This window comes from Nerophis ophidion, linkage group LG23 (assembly GCF_033978795.1).
Source record: "Nerophis ophidion isolate RoL-2023_Sa linkage group LG23, RoL_Noph_v1.0, whole genome shotgun sequence".
In the NCBI taxonomy this organism is placed as follows: domain Eukaryota; kingdom Metazoa; phylum Chordata; class Actinopteri; order Syngnathiformes; family Syngnathidae; genus Nerophis; species Nerophis ophidion.
The window spans coordinates 43,202,953-43,221,133 of NC_084633.1; the positions used below are offsets into that span (position 1 = coordinate 43,202,953).

At 40.3% G+C, this 18,181-nt stretch overlaps 1 protein-coding gene across 2 annotated transcripts; it reads right to left on the reverse strand.

Annotated features, from left to right (window-relative positions):
• Positions 1–1,405: 1,405 nt before the first annotated feature.
• Positions 1,406–10,108, reverse strand: LOC133541362 (gastrula zinc finger protein XlCGF17.1-like). Of its 2 annotated transcripts, XM_061884752.1 has the most exons (3): positions 10,043–10,070; positions 9,683–9,795; positions 1,406–3,780 (listed from the first exon to the last, which is right to left on the reverse strand). In XM_061884752.1, exon 3 carries the CDS (start codon positions 3,296–3,298, stop codon positions 2,396–2,398), a length of 903 nt encoding a protein of 300 aa, XP_061740736.1. In that variant the 5' UTR covers positions 3,299–3,780; positions 9,683–9,795; positions 10,043–10,070; the 3' UTR covers positions 1,406–2,395. The 2 variants fall into 2 exon arrangements, with proteins under 2 accessions (XP_061740736.1, XP_061740735.1); XM_061884751.1 differs by having other exon boundaries at positions 9,683–10,108.
• Positions 10,109–18,181: the final 8,073 nt, after the last annotated feature.

Here is an 18,181-nt window from a genome sequence, read left to right on the forward strand (position 1 = left end):
AGTGTCAAGGCAAGGAGCGAAAAAAAGGCACTTTGACGCTTTTTTTAGGGATATTCCGGGACCGGTAAAATTTTGAAAAAAACAAGCCACTGAGAACTGATTTTTATTGTTTTTAACCCTTTTGAAATTGTGATAATGTTCCCCTTTAACACAATGTGAATTACCGTGGGTTTGTTGAAGGTGTGTGTTGGTTGTGGCAGCGTCCAAGTCCAGAGAGGAAGATCCCAAAGGGTTCGTGATCCAAGCAAGGTCCGTGGGGCAGGAGAGAAGCGTCCGAGGTCCAAATCCGGGTGTGGGGTCGAGAATCAAGGGAGGCAATCAGAATCCGGGTAGAAGTGCAAGGCGACGACTGAGGCACGAAGGCTGTGGGAACAGGAGAAGACAAAAGGACAAAATCAGGGCCAGGCACAAGGAAGGCAACAACAGGCAAGAGAGAAAGCACAAGAGGGGAGCCAGAGACGTGAGAACTTACTGTAACCAGGACTACGTTCCCACGAGAAGCAGTCAGCGACGAAGCTCTTTATTCTGTCGCCTCTCATTAGTCCCAGGTGTGTCGTTGGTAGATTGCCACCTGCTGTGTCGGCGCGTGGGCGCGGTCTGCGCAACGAGCATGGGGGCGTGTCCTGCTTGGCTCACAGTGGAGCCTCTTGGTGTTCCCACAGCAGACAGTGTGTGTGCCATGACAGGTGACAGAAAAACATGATACAACCTGCCTATCATGTGATTCTACCATGTTGGCAAAATACAAACACACAATATATTGACATATATAACACATAAAACATGGAATTAGAAGTGAACAGTACCCATCCCTACCAGCAAGTGTTGTTGTACTGGAAACTAATTTACAAACACAACTTCATCACACACAATACTCCACTATGGAATTGTTCTTATATTAAAATGAGAAACAAATCCATCTTTGTACAGCAATGGTTTGAAAAAGGCATTTGGTCACTGATGCACTTATTGACTGATAAAAATATGTTAATATTTGAAGATTTCATTAAGTACGACCTGCAAATAAACAAAATATTACAACATTTAAAAAGGCTTTCATTCAAAATATTCTAGTTACTGCATCTTTTTTAATTCTTTACTATTTCTTCTTCTTATTATTTTTTTTATCTGGAACAAAAAAATACTCACAACTTAAAGTTTCCATTCTTTCCAAGACGGAATTGACCACTTAAAATATTTTGGATGTTGTTTTGCAATTAGATACAACATTTGTTGGTTCTGTGATTGGGAAACACAATAAACAGTTTATTTTATGAATGTATGAAAAGTAAATCTCTGTGGGATGATGTACAATATTGGCTTTTGTCTGACACTCCAAACTTTGACTGATATTGATGTTGTTTTGGGGATGTTAAAAAAGAAAAAAAAAACATTGAAAAAAATGTTTAAAACACAATACTGGATTTATTTGATTTATCCACAAATGTAAGTTTGTAAAAACAACCCCATCCTTCCACAAAAACTCAGCCATTTTCTCTCACTTGTATATTGCATAAAGGTCTGGGGACATACATATAAAATAATCACAACACAATCATCATAATACAGAGTAATAACGGTAATGAATAAAATAGATTATAGAGACCCAACAAATGATTCAAAGAGACACATATTTTAAAATTGTATAAAAGACAACTGTTCAAATGATGTATGAAGTAAATAATAATATGCTTCCTGAAGTGGTCCAGAAGATGTTTCAGATGTGAACCAGTACATATGTATATCATATAAAGGTGATAATCTATGGGATTATTAACAATTACAAATACAAATATGTAATACTTCAATATTTCATATAAATAGGTCTAAAATTGTATGATGAATATACAGTATATATATATATATATATATATATATATATATATATATATATATAGAGAGAGAGAGAGAGTGTGTGTGTGTATGTGTATACATACACACATGTTTATTGCATGTAAAATATGTATTTTACTGTTTACTCTCACTTTTTTACTCAAATTGTTCTGTCCATTTTTTAACAAAAGTACACAATGTTGCATATTAATACATGTACTTGACTGAAAAAAGCATTAATATAAAATGTCTAATCTATAAATGTAAAGATCATATTAAACAGATTGTTAGACAAACAACAATGTCACACATATTATATGTGCTGATGTTGTTAGAAAGTCAAAATGAAAGTCTGGACAGTTTATTTCAAATCCTGCAGTTTCATTTGCTGCTGCTGTTCTCACCAGCACACTTGTGTTTCTTACACTGGTACTTAGAAGACAATCTTTCACCACACACACTGCAACTCAACACTTTCTCTCCTGGGTGTCTTCTCATGTGTGCTACAAGCTTTGATCGTCAACAAAAGCTTCTGTTGCAGATTGAACAGGAATGTGATTTTTCACAAGTGTGTTCTCATGTGTCTTTTCAAATGTTGACCTTGTGCAAAGCATTTACCACAGATTGAACAGGAGAAAGGTTTTTCACCAATGTGTGTTCTCATGTGTACTTTCAAACCCTGACTTTTAACAAAGCCTTTACCACAGATTGAACAGGAAAAAGGTTTTTCTCCAGTGTGTGTTCTCATGTGTCTTTTCAAACTCTGATTTTGTGCAAAACCTTTACCACAGATTGAACAAGAAAAAGGTTTTTCACCATTGTGTGTTCTCATGTGTACTTTCAAACTCTGACTTTCAACAAAACCTTTACCACAGGTAGAACAGGAAAAAGGTTTTTCACCAGTGTGTGTTCTCTTGTGTCTTTTCAAATGTTGACTTTCTCTAAAACCTTTACCACAGATTGAACAGGAAAAAGGTTTTTCACCGGTGTGTGTTCTCATGTGTACTTTCAAATTGATACTTTGTGTAAAACCTTTACTACAGAGTGAACAAGAAAAAGGTTTTTCTCTAGTGTGTGTTCTAATATGTCTTTTCAAACTCTGACTTTGTGTAAAACCTTTACCACAGGTTGAACAGGAAAAACGTTTTTCCCCAGTGTGTGTTCTCATGTGTACTTTCAAATTGATACTTTGTCTAAAACCTTTACTGCAGAGTGAACAAGAAAAAGGTTTTTCTCCAGTGTGTGTTCTCATGTGTGTTTTCAGACTACAATGGTATTTAAAAGTTTTGTGAGAGTGAGAAGATGTGAAGTGAGTGTTGTCAGTGTGACATGTCTTATCATCTTTAGAGTCTTCATCATCAGTGTCAGGAGAGTGTGACGTTGTGTCCTCACTATCTGATAGTGGAGCTAAGAGCTTGTCTGCTTGTGATCCTCCACAGTGGTCTCCATCAGCTTCTGTTGTCATGTGTTGTGTTGAGCTGCTGCTTGGAGGCTCCCCCCCTCCCCTCTCCTCACTTTCACCTTTCACCTCATCATCTTCACTCTTCACAGGGACACCAGTCACTGGGAACTCCTCCAACCATTTAGGCTGACTGATGCCCTCTTCCTCCTCTTCCTCTTTAATGTAGGGGGTTAGTGGGTCCTCCTCTTCCTTTTTATAGTAGGGGGTCAGTGGGTTCTCTTGCTCCTTAAAGTGAGGAGTCAGTAGGTCCTCCTCTTCCTTTTTGATGTGTAAGATGAGTGGGTCCTCCGCTTGCCCTTTAATGTGAAGGGTCAGTTTAACATTATGGGTCTGTGGCGTCTCGTCTTCCTCTTTAATGTGGGGGGGCTGTGGGTCCTCTCCTCCCTCTTTGATGTGTTGGGAATGTGGTACCTCTTCTTCCTCGTGTATGTGGGGGGACTGTGGTTCCTCCTCCTGCTCACGAGGACGATGTGCTTCATTGAGGTCTGCGGGACAGGAGAAAACAAACATTCTTTAGAAAAGTCCAGCTTTGCTCAGTCACATGAGACATTGTCCTGCACCAACATATGATCTCACAATCTCATCAGTTTCCCCTCACAGCAGTCAGGGTACTTCCAGCTGACACATGAAGAAGACCTTCAGGGGAATGCCTTCCCAGGCCAACATCCAATCCACCTTATTTATATAAAAACAACCTAAAAGTCATTCCTGCAATCCTTAATGGTAGACGCCATACATGAAAGTGTGCTGTTCTCCCTCTGAATAAGTCATACACACACAGAAAATAATGTACCACATGCCAGCCTCCACGCAGTAGAACTAGTGATGAGCTCCCCCTGCTGGCGGACAATAATTACTGTCAATTTCACATTCATCTTTAGAGACATGTCTGTTATAAAAGAAGCATGAGCACAGTCAACATGTTGGCCAAGAAAGATGACATCTGTTTTACTTTCATTTAGATAGTGTCACCACAGTTAAACTCGGAAGAAGTAATCAGATTACCGACTACACCTTCAAAAGATAACTTGTTTACCTTATTAATAATAGTAATAATGGATTAAAAATAATTCAGTGCATTTCTAGACATTCAAATTGCGTTAGAGTGAGAACTGAGAAGGCATCATTCATGCAGTCCACACATTCAATCAAAATCAGAATCAGACAGACCGTATTCCCTTGAATTGCCGCCGGGTATATAGTATGCGCCTGCCTAGAATTACTGCCGGGTCAAACTCGTTTCGCAAAATAATTAGCGCATGCTTAGCATTACCGCCGGCTCAGGATTAACGCCGGGTCAAACTCGTTTCGCAAAATATTATTTTTATTAGCGCATGTCTAGAATTTCGGCCGGGTCAAACTCGTCACGTCACGAGTGACACTTCACCTGTCATCATTTTCAAAATGGAGGATGCTGATTTCAATAATTTGAAATGGCATAAAGGGTTTCACGGTGGCAGAGGGGTTAGTGCGTCTGCCTCACAATACGAAGTTCCTGCAGTCCTGGGTTCAAATCCAGGCTCGAGATCTTTTTGTGTGGAGTTTGCATGTTCTCCCCGTGAATGCGTGGGTTCCCTCCGGGTACTCCGGCTTCCTCCCACCTCCAAAAACATGCACCTGGGGATAGGTTGATTGGCAACACTAAATGGTCCCTAGTGTGTGAATGTGAGTGTGAATGTTGTCCGTCTATCTGTGTTGGCCCTGTGATGAGGTGGCGACTTGTCCAGGGTGTACCCTGCCTTCCGCCCGATTGTAGCTGAGATAGGCGCCAGCGCCCCCCACGACCCCGAAAGGGAATAAGCGGTAGAAAATGGATGGATGGATGGATGAAATCGCATAAAGGGAAAAAGATTAAGACCTATTCAGTAGGATTTAAGGTCCAAGCTATTGAATACGCCAAAAAGAACACTAAGCAGCTATGTTTTATTAATATACCGTAGCTGCGTGTGTCAAATATGAGTCATTAAATGATCCCCGCCTCCTGGTGGTAGAGGGCGCTAGTGATCCCTCTTGCGACTACTCGGCTGCAGAAGAAGTGACAACAAGCAGCAAGAGTGAGCAGTGTGTGTTTATTTTTTCCTCTTGCTTGCACTTTTAACATGGAGGATTACATATCTAAAATAAAACAATTTTCTAAACTGGACTTTCAATCGTAGCAGGAGGTAATAAAGGAAGATCTCCATCGAGACAGTGAGACTTTTAAAACTGAAGAAAGGAAGACTTTTATGACCTGTGAGAACATTTTTACAACTCTTCTTCTCTGACCTTCCCAAAGTAATAATCCAATCAATAATCACTGAACTCAACAAAAAAAAGGCATATTATTTCAACAATCTGCGATGATGTAACGACTTGTCCAGGGTGTATGCCGCCTTCCGCCCGATTGTAGCTGAGATAGGCGCCAGCGCCCCTCGCGACCCCACAAGGGAATAAGCGGTAGGAAATGGATGGATGGATGGATGGATTATTTCAACAATGACTTCCGGTGTCACAGAACTGGCTAATATAACAAAATCTGCTTTTCATTGCACAATATCAGGGAAATTGACATAAATGTAAGAGCAATGTTGTCATTCTTAGGAGAAGCAACATTTGTCAGGGAAAATAATGCCTTGCCGGTAAGGTCTATTCAGGTGTACTAGAGAGGAGCCTAAGCCAGATAGTCGGACCTCGGATTCAGGAGGAACAGTGTGGTTTTCGTCCTGGTCGTGGAACTGTGGACCAGCTTTATACTCTGGGCAGGGTCCTTGAGGGTGCATGGGAGTTTGCCCAAACATGGCTTCATGTGTTTTGTGGACTTGGAGAAGGCATTGGACCGTGTCCCTCGGGAAGTCCTGTGGGGAGTGCTCAGAGAGTCTGATTGTGGCGGTCCGCTCCCACTATGATCAGAGCTTGGTCCTCATTGCCGGCAGTAAGTCGGACCCGTTTCCAGTGAGGGTTGGACTCCGCCAAGGCTGCCCTTTGTTACCGATTCTGTTCGTAACTTTTATGTATAGAATTTGTAGGCGCATTCAGGGCGTTGAGGGGATCTGGTTTGGTGGCAGCAGGATTAGGTCTCTGCTTTTTGCAGATAATGTGGTCCTGATGGCTTCATCTGGCCAAGATCTTCAGCTCTCACTGGATCGGTTTGCAGCAGAGTGTGAAGCGACTGGGATGGGAATCAGCACCTCCAAGTCCAAGTCCATGGTTCTCATCCGGAAAAGGGTGGAGTGCCATCTCCGGGTTGGGGAGGAGATCTTTCCCCAAGTGGAGGAGTTCAAGTACCTAGGAGTCTTGTTCACGAGTGGGGGAAGAGTGGATCGTGAGATCGACAGGCGGATCGGTGCAGCGTTTTCAGTAATGCGGACGCTGTATCGATCCGTTGTGGTGAAGAAGGAGCCGAGCCGGAAGGCAAATCTCTCAATTTACCGGTCGATCTCCGTTCCCATCCTCACCAATGGTCATGAGCTTTGGGTTATGACCGAAAGGACAAGATCACGGGTACAAGCGGCCCAAATGAGTTTCCTCTGCCGTGTGGCGGGTCTCTCCCTTAGAGATAGGGTGAGAAGCTCTGTCATCCGGGAGGAACTCAAAGTAAAGCCGCTGTTCCTCCACATGGAGAGGAGCCAGATGAGGTGGTTCGGGCATCTGGTCAGGATGCCACCCGAATGCCTCCCTAGGGAGGTGTTTAGGGCATGTCCAACCGGTACGAGGCCACAGGGAAGACCCAGGACACGTTGGGAAGACTATGTCTCCCGGCTGGCCTGGGAACACCTTTGGATCCCCCGGGAAGTGCTAGACGAAGTGGATTGGGAGAGGAAAGTCTGGGCTTCCCTGCTTAGGCTGCTGCCCCCAAGACCCGACCTCGGATAAGCGGAAGAAGATGGATGGATGGAAGATAATGTGTTCTGGACCACTCATTCATCCTTTAAACACCCAATTGTCCCGTCCTTTTAGGCGGTCATTCGAAATAGCGACAAAACTACGAAGCTACAGCTGGCAAGGAAAATCTATAAACGCACAACACATCTCATCTGCTTGTGTTGTTGTGAACGACATCATCAATGTTGGAATAATGTACAAACAGGACAGCAGTCGCAAGTGTCGCCAACACACATCGTTCTGAGAACAGCAACACACTTCCCCCTTCACAATAATAGGTCTGACTGCGCTAACAAAATAAAGGTTTTAAAAAAAAAAGCACCTTAAACAAGCATAAAGAACTTATTGATGCATTTACACAATTATTATGCTTTGACCCAAAGTAAGGGTCAAAATTGTCTAAAGATTTATTGCACAAATAAATGTGAGCAATTCTACATTTAATTAACAAACTGGAAAGAAAATAACATTTGCCTTGGTGCCCTAAAATATGAACCCTCCTTTAAGGCAACACTTGTCTTGACCTTAAAAAGTAAAATTTTGAGGCCTGTCGATGATGTACCTTGTTCCCACCCATCCATCCATTTTCTACCGCTTGTCCCTTTTGGACTCACAAGGGGGCAGAAGGTGGGGTACACCCTGGAAAATTCCATAAAACCTTTACACTATTTATTTAAATTGTATCCAAATTAAAAATGCATCCTCCAGTTTGTGGCTATTATGGGGCATATTTCCAGAGAATATGCATTTTTACAGCATGTTTTAAAGAGATAGCGATTAAAAAAATGACTTCTGGGTATATTATATTGCTCAACTAATTCTTATTAGTGAGCAGAATAGAGGCGCTCTCATTGACTCAAATGGTAAAATTAGGATGGTCAAGATTTTGCTAACGTTTGTTTAGGACTTAGAATGCATACAAAATAAAAACATGTTATTGTCTTACATATGGATTGTGAATGACAGGCAAAATAAAACAAATCAGATCCCCTTTGATCATTTCTCTACATCCTGTGAACGGGTTGATGCTGTGGTGAAAGTGAGAAAATAAATACATGTTGGGAAAATGCAAATTTAAGGAAAAATGGCTGACAAACTTTTTAAAGGGGAACATTATCACAATTTCAAAAGGGTTGAAAACAATAAAAATCAGTTCCCAGTGGCTTGTTGTATTTTTTGAAGTATTTTTCTAAATTTTACCGGTCCCAAAATATCCCTAAAAAAAGCTTTAAAGTGCCTTTTTTCCACTACCTGCCAAGATACGGTCCATTTCCCTGTGACGTCATACAGTGCTGCCAATACAAACAAACAGTGGCGAATAGCACAGCAAGATATAGCGACATTAGCTCGGATTCAGACTCGGATTTCAGCGTCTTAAGCGATTCAACAGATTACGCATGTATTGAAAAGGACGGTTGGAGTATGAAAGTATTGAAGAAGAAACTGAAGCTATTGAGCGAATAGCTATTAACGCTATTCATAGCCATAGCATGGCCGATTAGCTGCGTTAGCATCGCCGGTAAAATGTGCAGACACTCCGGCACATTCAATGGGGGTCTGGCGGCAGATTTCTTGCCACTTTCGCATCTTCGGTGCAACTTGAATCCCTCCCTATTAGTGTTGTTACACCCTCCGAAAACACACCAACGAGGCATGATGCCTCCAAGGTTCCAAAAAATAGTCAAAAAAAGGAAAATAACAGAGCTGAGACCCGTGTGTGTAATGTGTTGAAAATGAAAATGGCGGCTGTGTTACCTCGGTGACGTCAAGTTCTGACGTCATCGCCACCAGAGCAATAAACAGAAAGGTGTTTAATTCGCCAAAATTCACCCATTTAGAGTTCGGAAATCGGTTAAAAAAATATATGGTCTTTTTTCTGCACCATCAAGGTATATATTGACGCTTACATAGGTCTGCTGATAATGTTCCCCTTTAAAACCTGCTTAGAGATTGTTGGTGATAAACCCAGAGAGACATGTGTGTGTTATAAATCCATTGCTTTCCTCCTCTCTAAGGTTCTCATAGTCATTATTGTCACCGACGTCCCACTGGGTCATTATTGTCACCGATGTCCCACTGGGTCATTATTGTCACCGACGTCCCACTGGGTGTGAGTTTTCCTTGCCCTTATGTGGGCCTACCGAGGATGTCGTGGTGGTTTGTGCAGCCCTTTGAGACACTAGTGATTTAGGGCTATATAAGTAAACATTGATTGATTGATGGTAGAATTACCTTTATTATTTGGGTTTAGGGGGCCATGTCATGGAGCTCGTCCACAGCCCAACTCTGACTTGTTCCACCACTGACAGTTTGTAGTACAAATGGACTGGGATATGTAACTCATCTTTAGTAGTTACATTCCACAGAACACAGACAACCACGTGGTTGCAAGACCACGTTGCAAGTAGCAGACGGAATGCATCATCCTCACAAGACAACACAACTTCTTATACACAATATATTAAGCATAGTGTTATTCATCAAATATAAAGTTAGTAAAGATGTGAGAGTAAGAAGTCAACAAACCTGTTCTGTGTAACACAACTTGATGTTTCTTGAAAACAGCGTCCAGTAGTTGATGTTGTCGCTCCTTCTCCTCTTTTGTTGGACAAAGTTCCTCCTCATACTTTGCTATCCTTCTTTTCCACATTTTCACACAATCACAACACTTTACTCTCACACTTGATCTCTACTTAGCGATGTGTTGATAACGTCCTCGTCTCTTTGTTAGCAGCTAACAAGCTAAGCTAACTAGCCAGCTAAGCTAACTAACAAGCAAAGATAGCACGAGAAGCGGCACAGTGCTTCTAGCGCATCGAGACCACTTTATCCTTAAATAAAGAATCACAGATGTATATTTCAAACTGGATAACAAATAAAACTGACTTATTAGCGTCCTGCACACTTCTTTCTCCTTCTCCTCCTGTTCTGCTGTCTTCCGTTTACCCCGGAAGCTGGAAATGACGTCACAGCCGAGCGGACGAAGAGGTAGCTCTATATAATATATTGCTTGCTGTCACTGTTACCATGCTTTTCTTTTACGTAATATTCATTTGAAATACAATGTGATATAAAAGAGTGTCTTGTTCTCCCCGTGAATGCGTGGGTTCCCTCCGGGTACTCCGGCTTCCTCCCATTTCCAAAGACATGCACCTGGGGATAGGTTGATTGGCAACACTAAATGGTCCCTAGTGTGTGAATGTGAGTGTGAATGTTGTCTGTCTATCTGTGTTGGCCTTGCGATGAGGTGGCGACTTGTCCAGGGTGTACCCTGCCTTCCGCCCGATTGTAGCTGAGATAGGCACCAGCGCCCCCCGCGACCCCGAAAGGGAATAAGTGGTAGAAAATGGATGGATGGATCAAACAAAGCTTTAATGTTGGGGTTCAGTGGCGCCCCCGTGCGACATTCATTGCAATGACAAGAGTGAAAGTGCTAGAAATTGTAGCGATATTACTGCCAGATTTTTTTAAATTTACCCTTCCACGTGTTTTTATTGTTGTTCCCTTTTACTCCTAGATAATCTATTTAATACAAAACATTAATAAAACATTGAAATATCACAGAACGTGACGTCGCAGGAGCTCCTTTGTAAAAAAATACAGGAAGTGACGTAACTTCACGCATGTGTGGATCGATCGTGTCGTGAATTTATATCCATTTTTAAAAAGTGTGAAACATTTGCTCTCTTTAACAAAAGTCTCTTTCTTAAAGTGAAATCCAAACCCTCAAATTGTGTTAATGATTTCAATTTATTCATTCAGTCTTGGAAGATTTGTACAAAATAGAAAAACACTTACATTATTATATTTATTGGAATATATTAAGTCGTTTTAAATAAGCACATTCAAGCAAAAGTTTATCATTTAATTATATACATTTTATTTAAATCTTATTCGAATTGTCTCTCAAGTGTACCCCGCCTTCCGCCCGATTGTAGCTGAGATAGGCGCCAGCGCCCCCTGCGACCCCAAAAGGGAATAAGCGGTAAAAAATGGATGGATGGATTTACAATTACTTTCTTTAACGGGGTTTGTTTGTAAGAGGATTGGATTTAATGTGATGTTTTTTATATTGCTGAGTAAAATATTAAAAAAACATTGACTCATATTGTATTGAAAGTACCTTAATGTGTCTAAACATTGTTTATGTGTGTTTAATTGTTCAATAACAAAATAAAATACTCAGAAGTAGAACTGGCTAGCAAATAAACTTTCATTAACATAAAATGTTGAAGTCCTATTACATGACATTATATCAATATGTATATTAAATATAGTTGGCAAGTAAACAAAATGCATTTTCCATACCTAATTGTATTAAATCAATTAGAACTCAACCCCACACTTTACAACATGTATTCACACTTTGTTGTGTGAAAGTATTTTACACAAACTTACATTTAATTATAGTAATGATTATAATATAATAAGATGTATAACAATGTGTGTTCTGGATCTAAATTAATTCATGGAAATTTAATTGTTAAACAATCTTTTTAGTGAGGTGGCATCTTTTTCACCTGAAAACTTAAATCCTTAAGTGTGCAAATAAAGTATTACTTATTACTTGTATTACATTTTAATTTAAATGATAAATGGGTTGTACTTGTATAGCGCTTTTCTACCTTCAAGGTACTCAAAGCGCTTTGACACTACTTCCACATTTACCCATTCACACACACATTCACACACTGATGGAGGGAGCTGCCATGCAAGGCGCCAACCAACACCCATCAGGAGCAAGGGTGAAGTGTCTTGCTCAGGACACAACGGACGTGACGAGGTTGGTACTAGGTGGGATTTGAACCAGGGTCCCTCGGGTTGCGCACGGCCACTCTCCCACTGCGCCACGCCGTCCCTAATTTAACCTTATTGAGCAGATTGACAAGATTGTGCAACACAAACAACAATATGTGACATTAGCATATGTGCAGAGTATGAAAAATGTCATATTGAATTTGTGTACAGGATGTTGAATGACAATGATCTCGACCCACCATAAATAAACAAAACAGGAAGATTGGAGCTTGAGGAAGGAAGTTATGACTGTTATCCTTTTCCACCACATGGGGGCGATTTAGGTGTCAATATCGATGACTAGTCATGATCAGACCCCGACCTAAAGGTCTCATATCAGTTTGCAAGGAGATCCCATCATCTAAAGAGAAGTAAAGACAACTTGATGGTTGATGGCGAGGGGCAGTTTTGGCCGCCAGGCTCCGCCCACCACCAATGGGTACCAACAGGTACTGACCCATTCTGCACGACAGGGTGTCATCATCATCATTTGTACCAACTCTGAGTACAATCTCAGTTTGTGGAGCCGAGTTATAAATGTGTAAAGTTGTGTGGCGAGCCATCAGGTCAAAGTTTGGTCAAAGTCCCGAGGAGGAGTTTGTTCAAGTACCACCCCTTTTTGACTTCAACATGGCTGACGGAAACCAAAATGGCCGACTTCCTTTTGGCTTTCAAATATGGCTTCTTGAGACTTTTACGTTCCTCCTGTCACGATAGACGCCGCTGGTGATGTTGGTGGCGATACGTGAATCTGGGGCGAGGGGCACAATCATTCACATTTTCAAGAGTTAATATTTGATGTTTGGCTTCGGGGCTCCTAAACTAAATCATTTTTTGCTTGCAAGATTTGGAGAGTTTTGGGAGAACCTTTCCTCACACACACTGCACATTCTAGAACTATCCTTTAGCCACGCCCCCTGGGCTAATATACTTCCAGTGTTGTGACCTCTGTTTACAATTTGTCAGCTCCAAAATATACCTTCTCACTGGCTACTCGGCCTGTCAATCTTTGGCCTCCACACCATTCCATTCAGAAGCCATTCTCCATTCAAAAGCAATACTTGGCTGCCACTTCTCTCATCAACTACATCCCTCCAGAAAATACACTGATAATACTTGATCTGAAGCAATCAAATATAGAATGAATCTACTCAGGTCACATGGTTTATAAGAAGGATAATGAAGTTGGATAAATGAGTCATAATTGCAATGGTCTTGCAGACAACAGAAAAAGAAAACTTACATTTATGTGGCTGAAGGAAAAAAAAACACAATATATTTTGTCTTCAAGAAACGCATTCAATAAATTTTAGATGCAGAAAAATGGAGAAAAGAAAGGGATGGTTCGATTTCCCGTGGTATACTATTCCCATGTATTGAACTTTGGGCTAAATACTTAAGTTAAAGTTAAAGTAGCAATGATTGTCACACACACACTAGGTGTGGTGAAATGTGACCTCTGCATTTGACCCATCCCCTTGTTCACCCCCTGGGAAGTGAGGGGAGCAGTGAGCAGCAGCGGTGCCACGCCCGGGAATCATTTATGCTGATTTAACCCCCAATTCTAACCTTTGATGCTGAGTGCCAAGCAGGGAGGTAATGGCTACCATTTTTATAGTCTTTGGTATGACTCGGCCGGGGTTTGAACTCCCAACCTACCCATCTCAGGGCGGACACTCTAACCACTAGGCCACTAAGTAGGTGGCCTAGAGTTTAAAGATTGGTTTTAACATTTAGTGCTCAGATTTAGATTCAGCTGTGATGAGGTAGAGACTTGGATGTATGGATGGATTTAAATTCAGATTTAAGATTTATGTTTAGATTTAACATGAAGCGCTCTCGTTTAGATAGAGATGTACATTTAAGATTTAGATTTAACATTTAGACTTACATCGAAGATTTAGCACTGACATTTAGATAATAATTTAGTTTTAAGATGTAGGTTTAGATTTAAGATTTAGATTTAGTTTTAACATTTAACGCTCACGTTTACAAACCCTGTTTCCATATGAGTTGGGAAATGGTGTTAGATGTAAATATAAACAGAATACAATGATTTGAAAATCATTTTCAAGCCATATTCAGTTGAATATGCTACAAAGACAACATATTTGATGTTCAAACTCATAAAAACATTTTTTTTTGCAAATAATCATTAACTTTAGAATTTGATGCCAGCAACACGTGACAAAGAAGTTGGGAAAGATAGCAATACATACTGATAAAGTTGAGGAATGCTCATCACATTACTTTTTATTCATATTCGGGGACGGTGTGGCGCAGTGGAAGAGTGGCCGTGCGCAACCCGAGGGTCCCTGGTTCAAATCCCACCTAGTACCAACCTCGTCACGTCCGTTGTGTCCTGAGCAAGACACTTCACCCTTGCTCCTGATGGGTGCTGGTTGGCGCCTTGCATGGCAGCTCCCTCCATCAGTGTGTGAATGTGTGTGTGAATGGGTAAATGTGGAAGTAGTGTCAAAGCGCTTTGAGTACCTTGAAGGTAGAAAAAGCGCTATACAAGTACAACCCATTTATCATTCATGTATGTATGTAGAAGTGTCTGGTTGCATCAGCTCCGCTGCTTTAATGTCTTTCATGTCCTTTGTGTTCTTTGATGTTTGATGTTTCCCTCCACATGTAAGAGGGATGTGTACTGTGTGTGCTATGGCTATGAGTTGTTTTTTTCCCCTTGGCCTCTGTCTGGATCCCTCTCCAAAGGCCCAGGTTTGGACCCATTTTTTTTATTTATTTTATTTTAATATTTTATTTGTTTTCTCAAAGTGCAATTGCGAGAAATTTAGGGATTTCAACATCTATGCTCCATAATATCATCAAAAGGTTCAGAGAATGTGGAGAAATCACTCCACGTAAGCGGCATGGCCGGAAACCAACATTGAATGACCATGACCTTCCATCTATCAGCCGGCACTGTATCAAAAACCGGCATCACTCTCTGAAGGATATCACCACATGGGCTCAGGAACACTTCATAAAACCACTGTCACTAAATACAGTTTGTCGCTACATCTGTAAGTGCAAGTTAAAGCTCTACAATGCAAAGCGAAAGTAATTTATCATCAACACCCAGAAATGTCGCCGGCTTCTCTGGGTCCGAGATCATCTAAGATGGACTGATGCAGAGTGGAAAAGTGTTCTGTGGTGTGATAAGTCTACATTTCAAATTGTTTTCGGAAATATTCAACATCGTGTCATCCGGACCAAAAGGGAAGCGAACCATCCAGACTGTTATCGAAGCAAAGTTGAAAAGCCAGCATCTGTGAAGGTATGGGGGTGCATTAGTGCCCAAGACATGGGTAACTTACACATCTGTGAAGGCACCATTAATGCTGAACGGTACATACAGGTTTCAGAACAATATATGCTGCCATTTAAGCGCCATCTTTTTCATGGACGCCCCTGCTTATTTCAGCAAGACAATACCAAGCCACATTCAGCACGTGTTACAACAGCGTGGCTACTCAGTGGCCTAGTGGTTAGAGTGTCCGCCCTGAGATGGGTAGGTCGTGAGTTCAAACCCCGGCCAAGTCATACCAAAACTATAAAAATGGGACCCGTTACCTCCCTGCTTGGCACTCAGCATTAAGGGTTGGAATTGGGGGTTAAATCTTCAAAAATGATTCCTGGGCGCGGCACCGCTGCTGCCCACTGCTCTCCTCACCTCCCAGGGTGTGAACAGGGGTGATGGGTCAAATGCAGAGAATAATTTTGCCACATCTAGTGTGTGTGTGACAGTCATTGGTACTTTAACTTTAAAAAAAAGAGTGCGGGTACTTTCCTGGCCCGCCTGCAGTCCAGACCTGTCTCCCATGGAAAATGTGTGGCGCATTATGAAGCGTAAAATACGACAGCAGAGACCCTGGACTTTTGAACGACTGAAGCTGTACATAAAATAAGAATGGGAAAGAATTCCACTTTCAAAGCTTCAACAATTAGTTTCCTCAGTTCCCAAATGTTTATTGAGTGTTGTTAAAAGAAAAGGTGATGTAACAGTGGTGAACATGCCCTTTCCCAACTACTTTGGCACGTGTTGCAGCCATGAAATTCAAATTTAATTATTATTTGCGAAAAAAGAAAAAGGTTTATGAGTTTGAACATCAAATATGTTGTCTTTGTAGCATATTCAACTGAATATGGGTTGGAAATGATTTGCAAATCATTGAATTCTGTTTATATTTACATCTAACACAATTCCCAACTCATATGGAAACGGGGTTTGTAGATTTAAGATTTAGGTTTAGTTTTAATATTTTGCGCTCGGATTTAGATTTAAGATTTAGGTTAATGTTTAAGATTTAGGTTCAGATTTAACTTCCGTCCATCCCTTTTCTATAGCTTATTCCCTTAACATATAGATTAATATTTAAGATTTAAATTGAACATTTAGAAATAATATTTAAAGTCTACATTTAAATGTGATGAAAATGAGCTGAAATTGAGAAATGTGAGTGAAATGTGAGAAATATATCTGCTACAAAAGTTAGACTGAACTTTTACATTCGGCACCCCATAATCACTTTTAATAAACTTTTTTCTAAACTTCTAAAGTGATATTTCTCTAAGTTAAAGCAGCTTAGAAAGAGTGATTTAAATGTAAAGTTAAGCCCAAAATGACTGCTCATTTGTTTTGATAGACTTACAATTAATTCCACAGAAAGTAAGTCAGGACAAAGCATTGCTTTTAATGTCATCCAGTATTAGTTTTGACAGTGTAAGTACATGAATATATGTGACATACTCCGCTGCAGTAGGTGGCAGTATTATATACATTATTATCATCCAGTATTAGTTTTGACAGTGTAAGTACATGAATATATGTGACATACTCCGCTGCAGTAGGTGGCAGTATTATATACATTATTATCATCCAGTATTAGTTTTGACAGTGTAAGTACATGAATATATGTGACATGAATATATGTGACATACTCCGCTGCAGTAGGTGGCAGTATTATATATATTATTATCATCCAGTATTAGTTTTGACAGTGTGAGTACATGAATATATGTGACATACTCCGCTGCAGTAGGTGGCAGTATTATATACATTATTATCATCCAGTATTAGTTTTGGCAGTGTGAGTACATGAATATATGTGACATACTCCGCTGCAGTAGGTGGCAGTATTATATATATTATTATCATCCAGTATTAGTTTTGACAGTGTAAGTACATGAATATATGTGACATACTCCGCTGCAGTAGGTGGCAGTATTATATATATTATTATCATCCAGTATTAGTTTTGACAGTGTGAGTACATGAATATATGTGACATACTCCGCTGCAGTAGGTGGCAGTATTATATATATTATTATCATCCAGTATTAGTTTTGACAGTGTGAGTACATGAATATATGTGACATACTCCGCTGCAGTAGGTGGCAGTATTATATATATTATTATCATCCAGTATTAGTTTTGACAGTGTAAGTACATGAATATATGTGACATACTCCGCTGCAGTAGGTGGCAGTATTATATATATTATTATCATCCAGTATTAGTTTTGACAGTGTAAGTACATGAATATATGTGACATACTCCGCTGCAGTAGGTGGCAGTATTATATATATTATTATCATCCAGTATTAGTTTTGACAGTGTGAGTACATGAATATATGTGACATACTCCGCTGCAGTAGGTGGCAGTATTATATATATTATTATCATCCAGTATTAGTTTTGACAGTGTGAGTACATGAATATATGTGACATACTCCGCTGCAGTAGGTGGCAGTATTATATATATTATTATCATCCAGTATTAGTTTTGACAGTGTAAGTACATGAATATATGTGACATACTCCGCTGCAGTAGGTGGCAGTATTATATATATTATTATCATCCAGTATTAGTTTTGACAGTGTAAGTACATGAATATATGTGACATACTCCGCTGCAGTAGGTGGCAGTATTATATATATTATTATCATCCAGTATTAGTTTTGACAGTGTGAGTACATGAATATATGTGACATACTCCGCTGCAGTAGGTGGCAGTATTATATACATTATTATCATCCAGTATTAGTTTTGACAGTGTAAGTACATGAATATATGTGACATACTCCGCTGCAGTAGGTGGCAGTATTATATACATTATTATCATCCAGTATTAGTTTTGACAGTGTAAGTACATGAATATATGTGACATGAATATATGTGACATACTCCGCTGCAGTAGGTGGCAGTATTATATACATTA

What these genes read in the sequence shown, in the direction of transcription:
- LOC133541362 (XM_061884751.1), bottom strand. Translation starts at nt 9,806, where the DNA reads ATGTGGAAAAGAAGGATAGCAAAGTATGAGGAGGAACTTTGTCCAACA. An exon ending in AGTTGTGTTACACAGAACAG is followed by an intron (nt 3,781 to 9,682) that starts GTTTGTTGACTT and finishes CCTGTCCCGCAG; the next exon opens with ACCTCAATGAAGCACATCGT.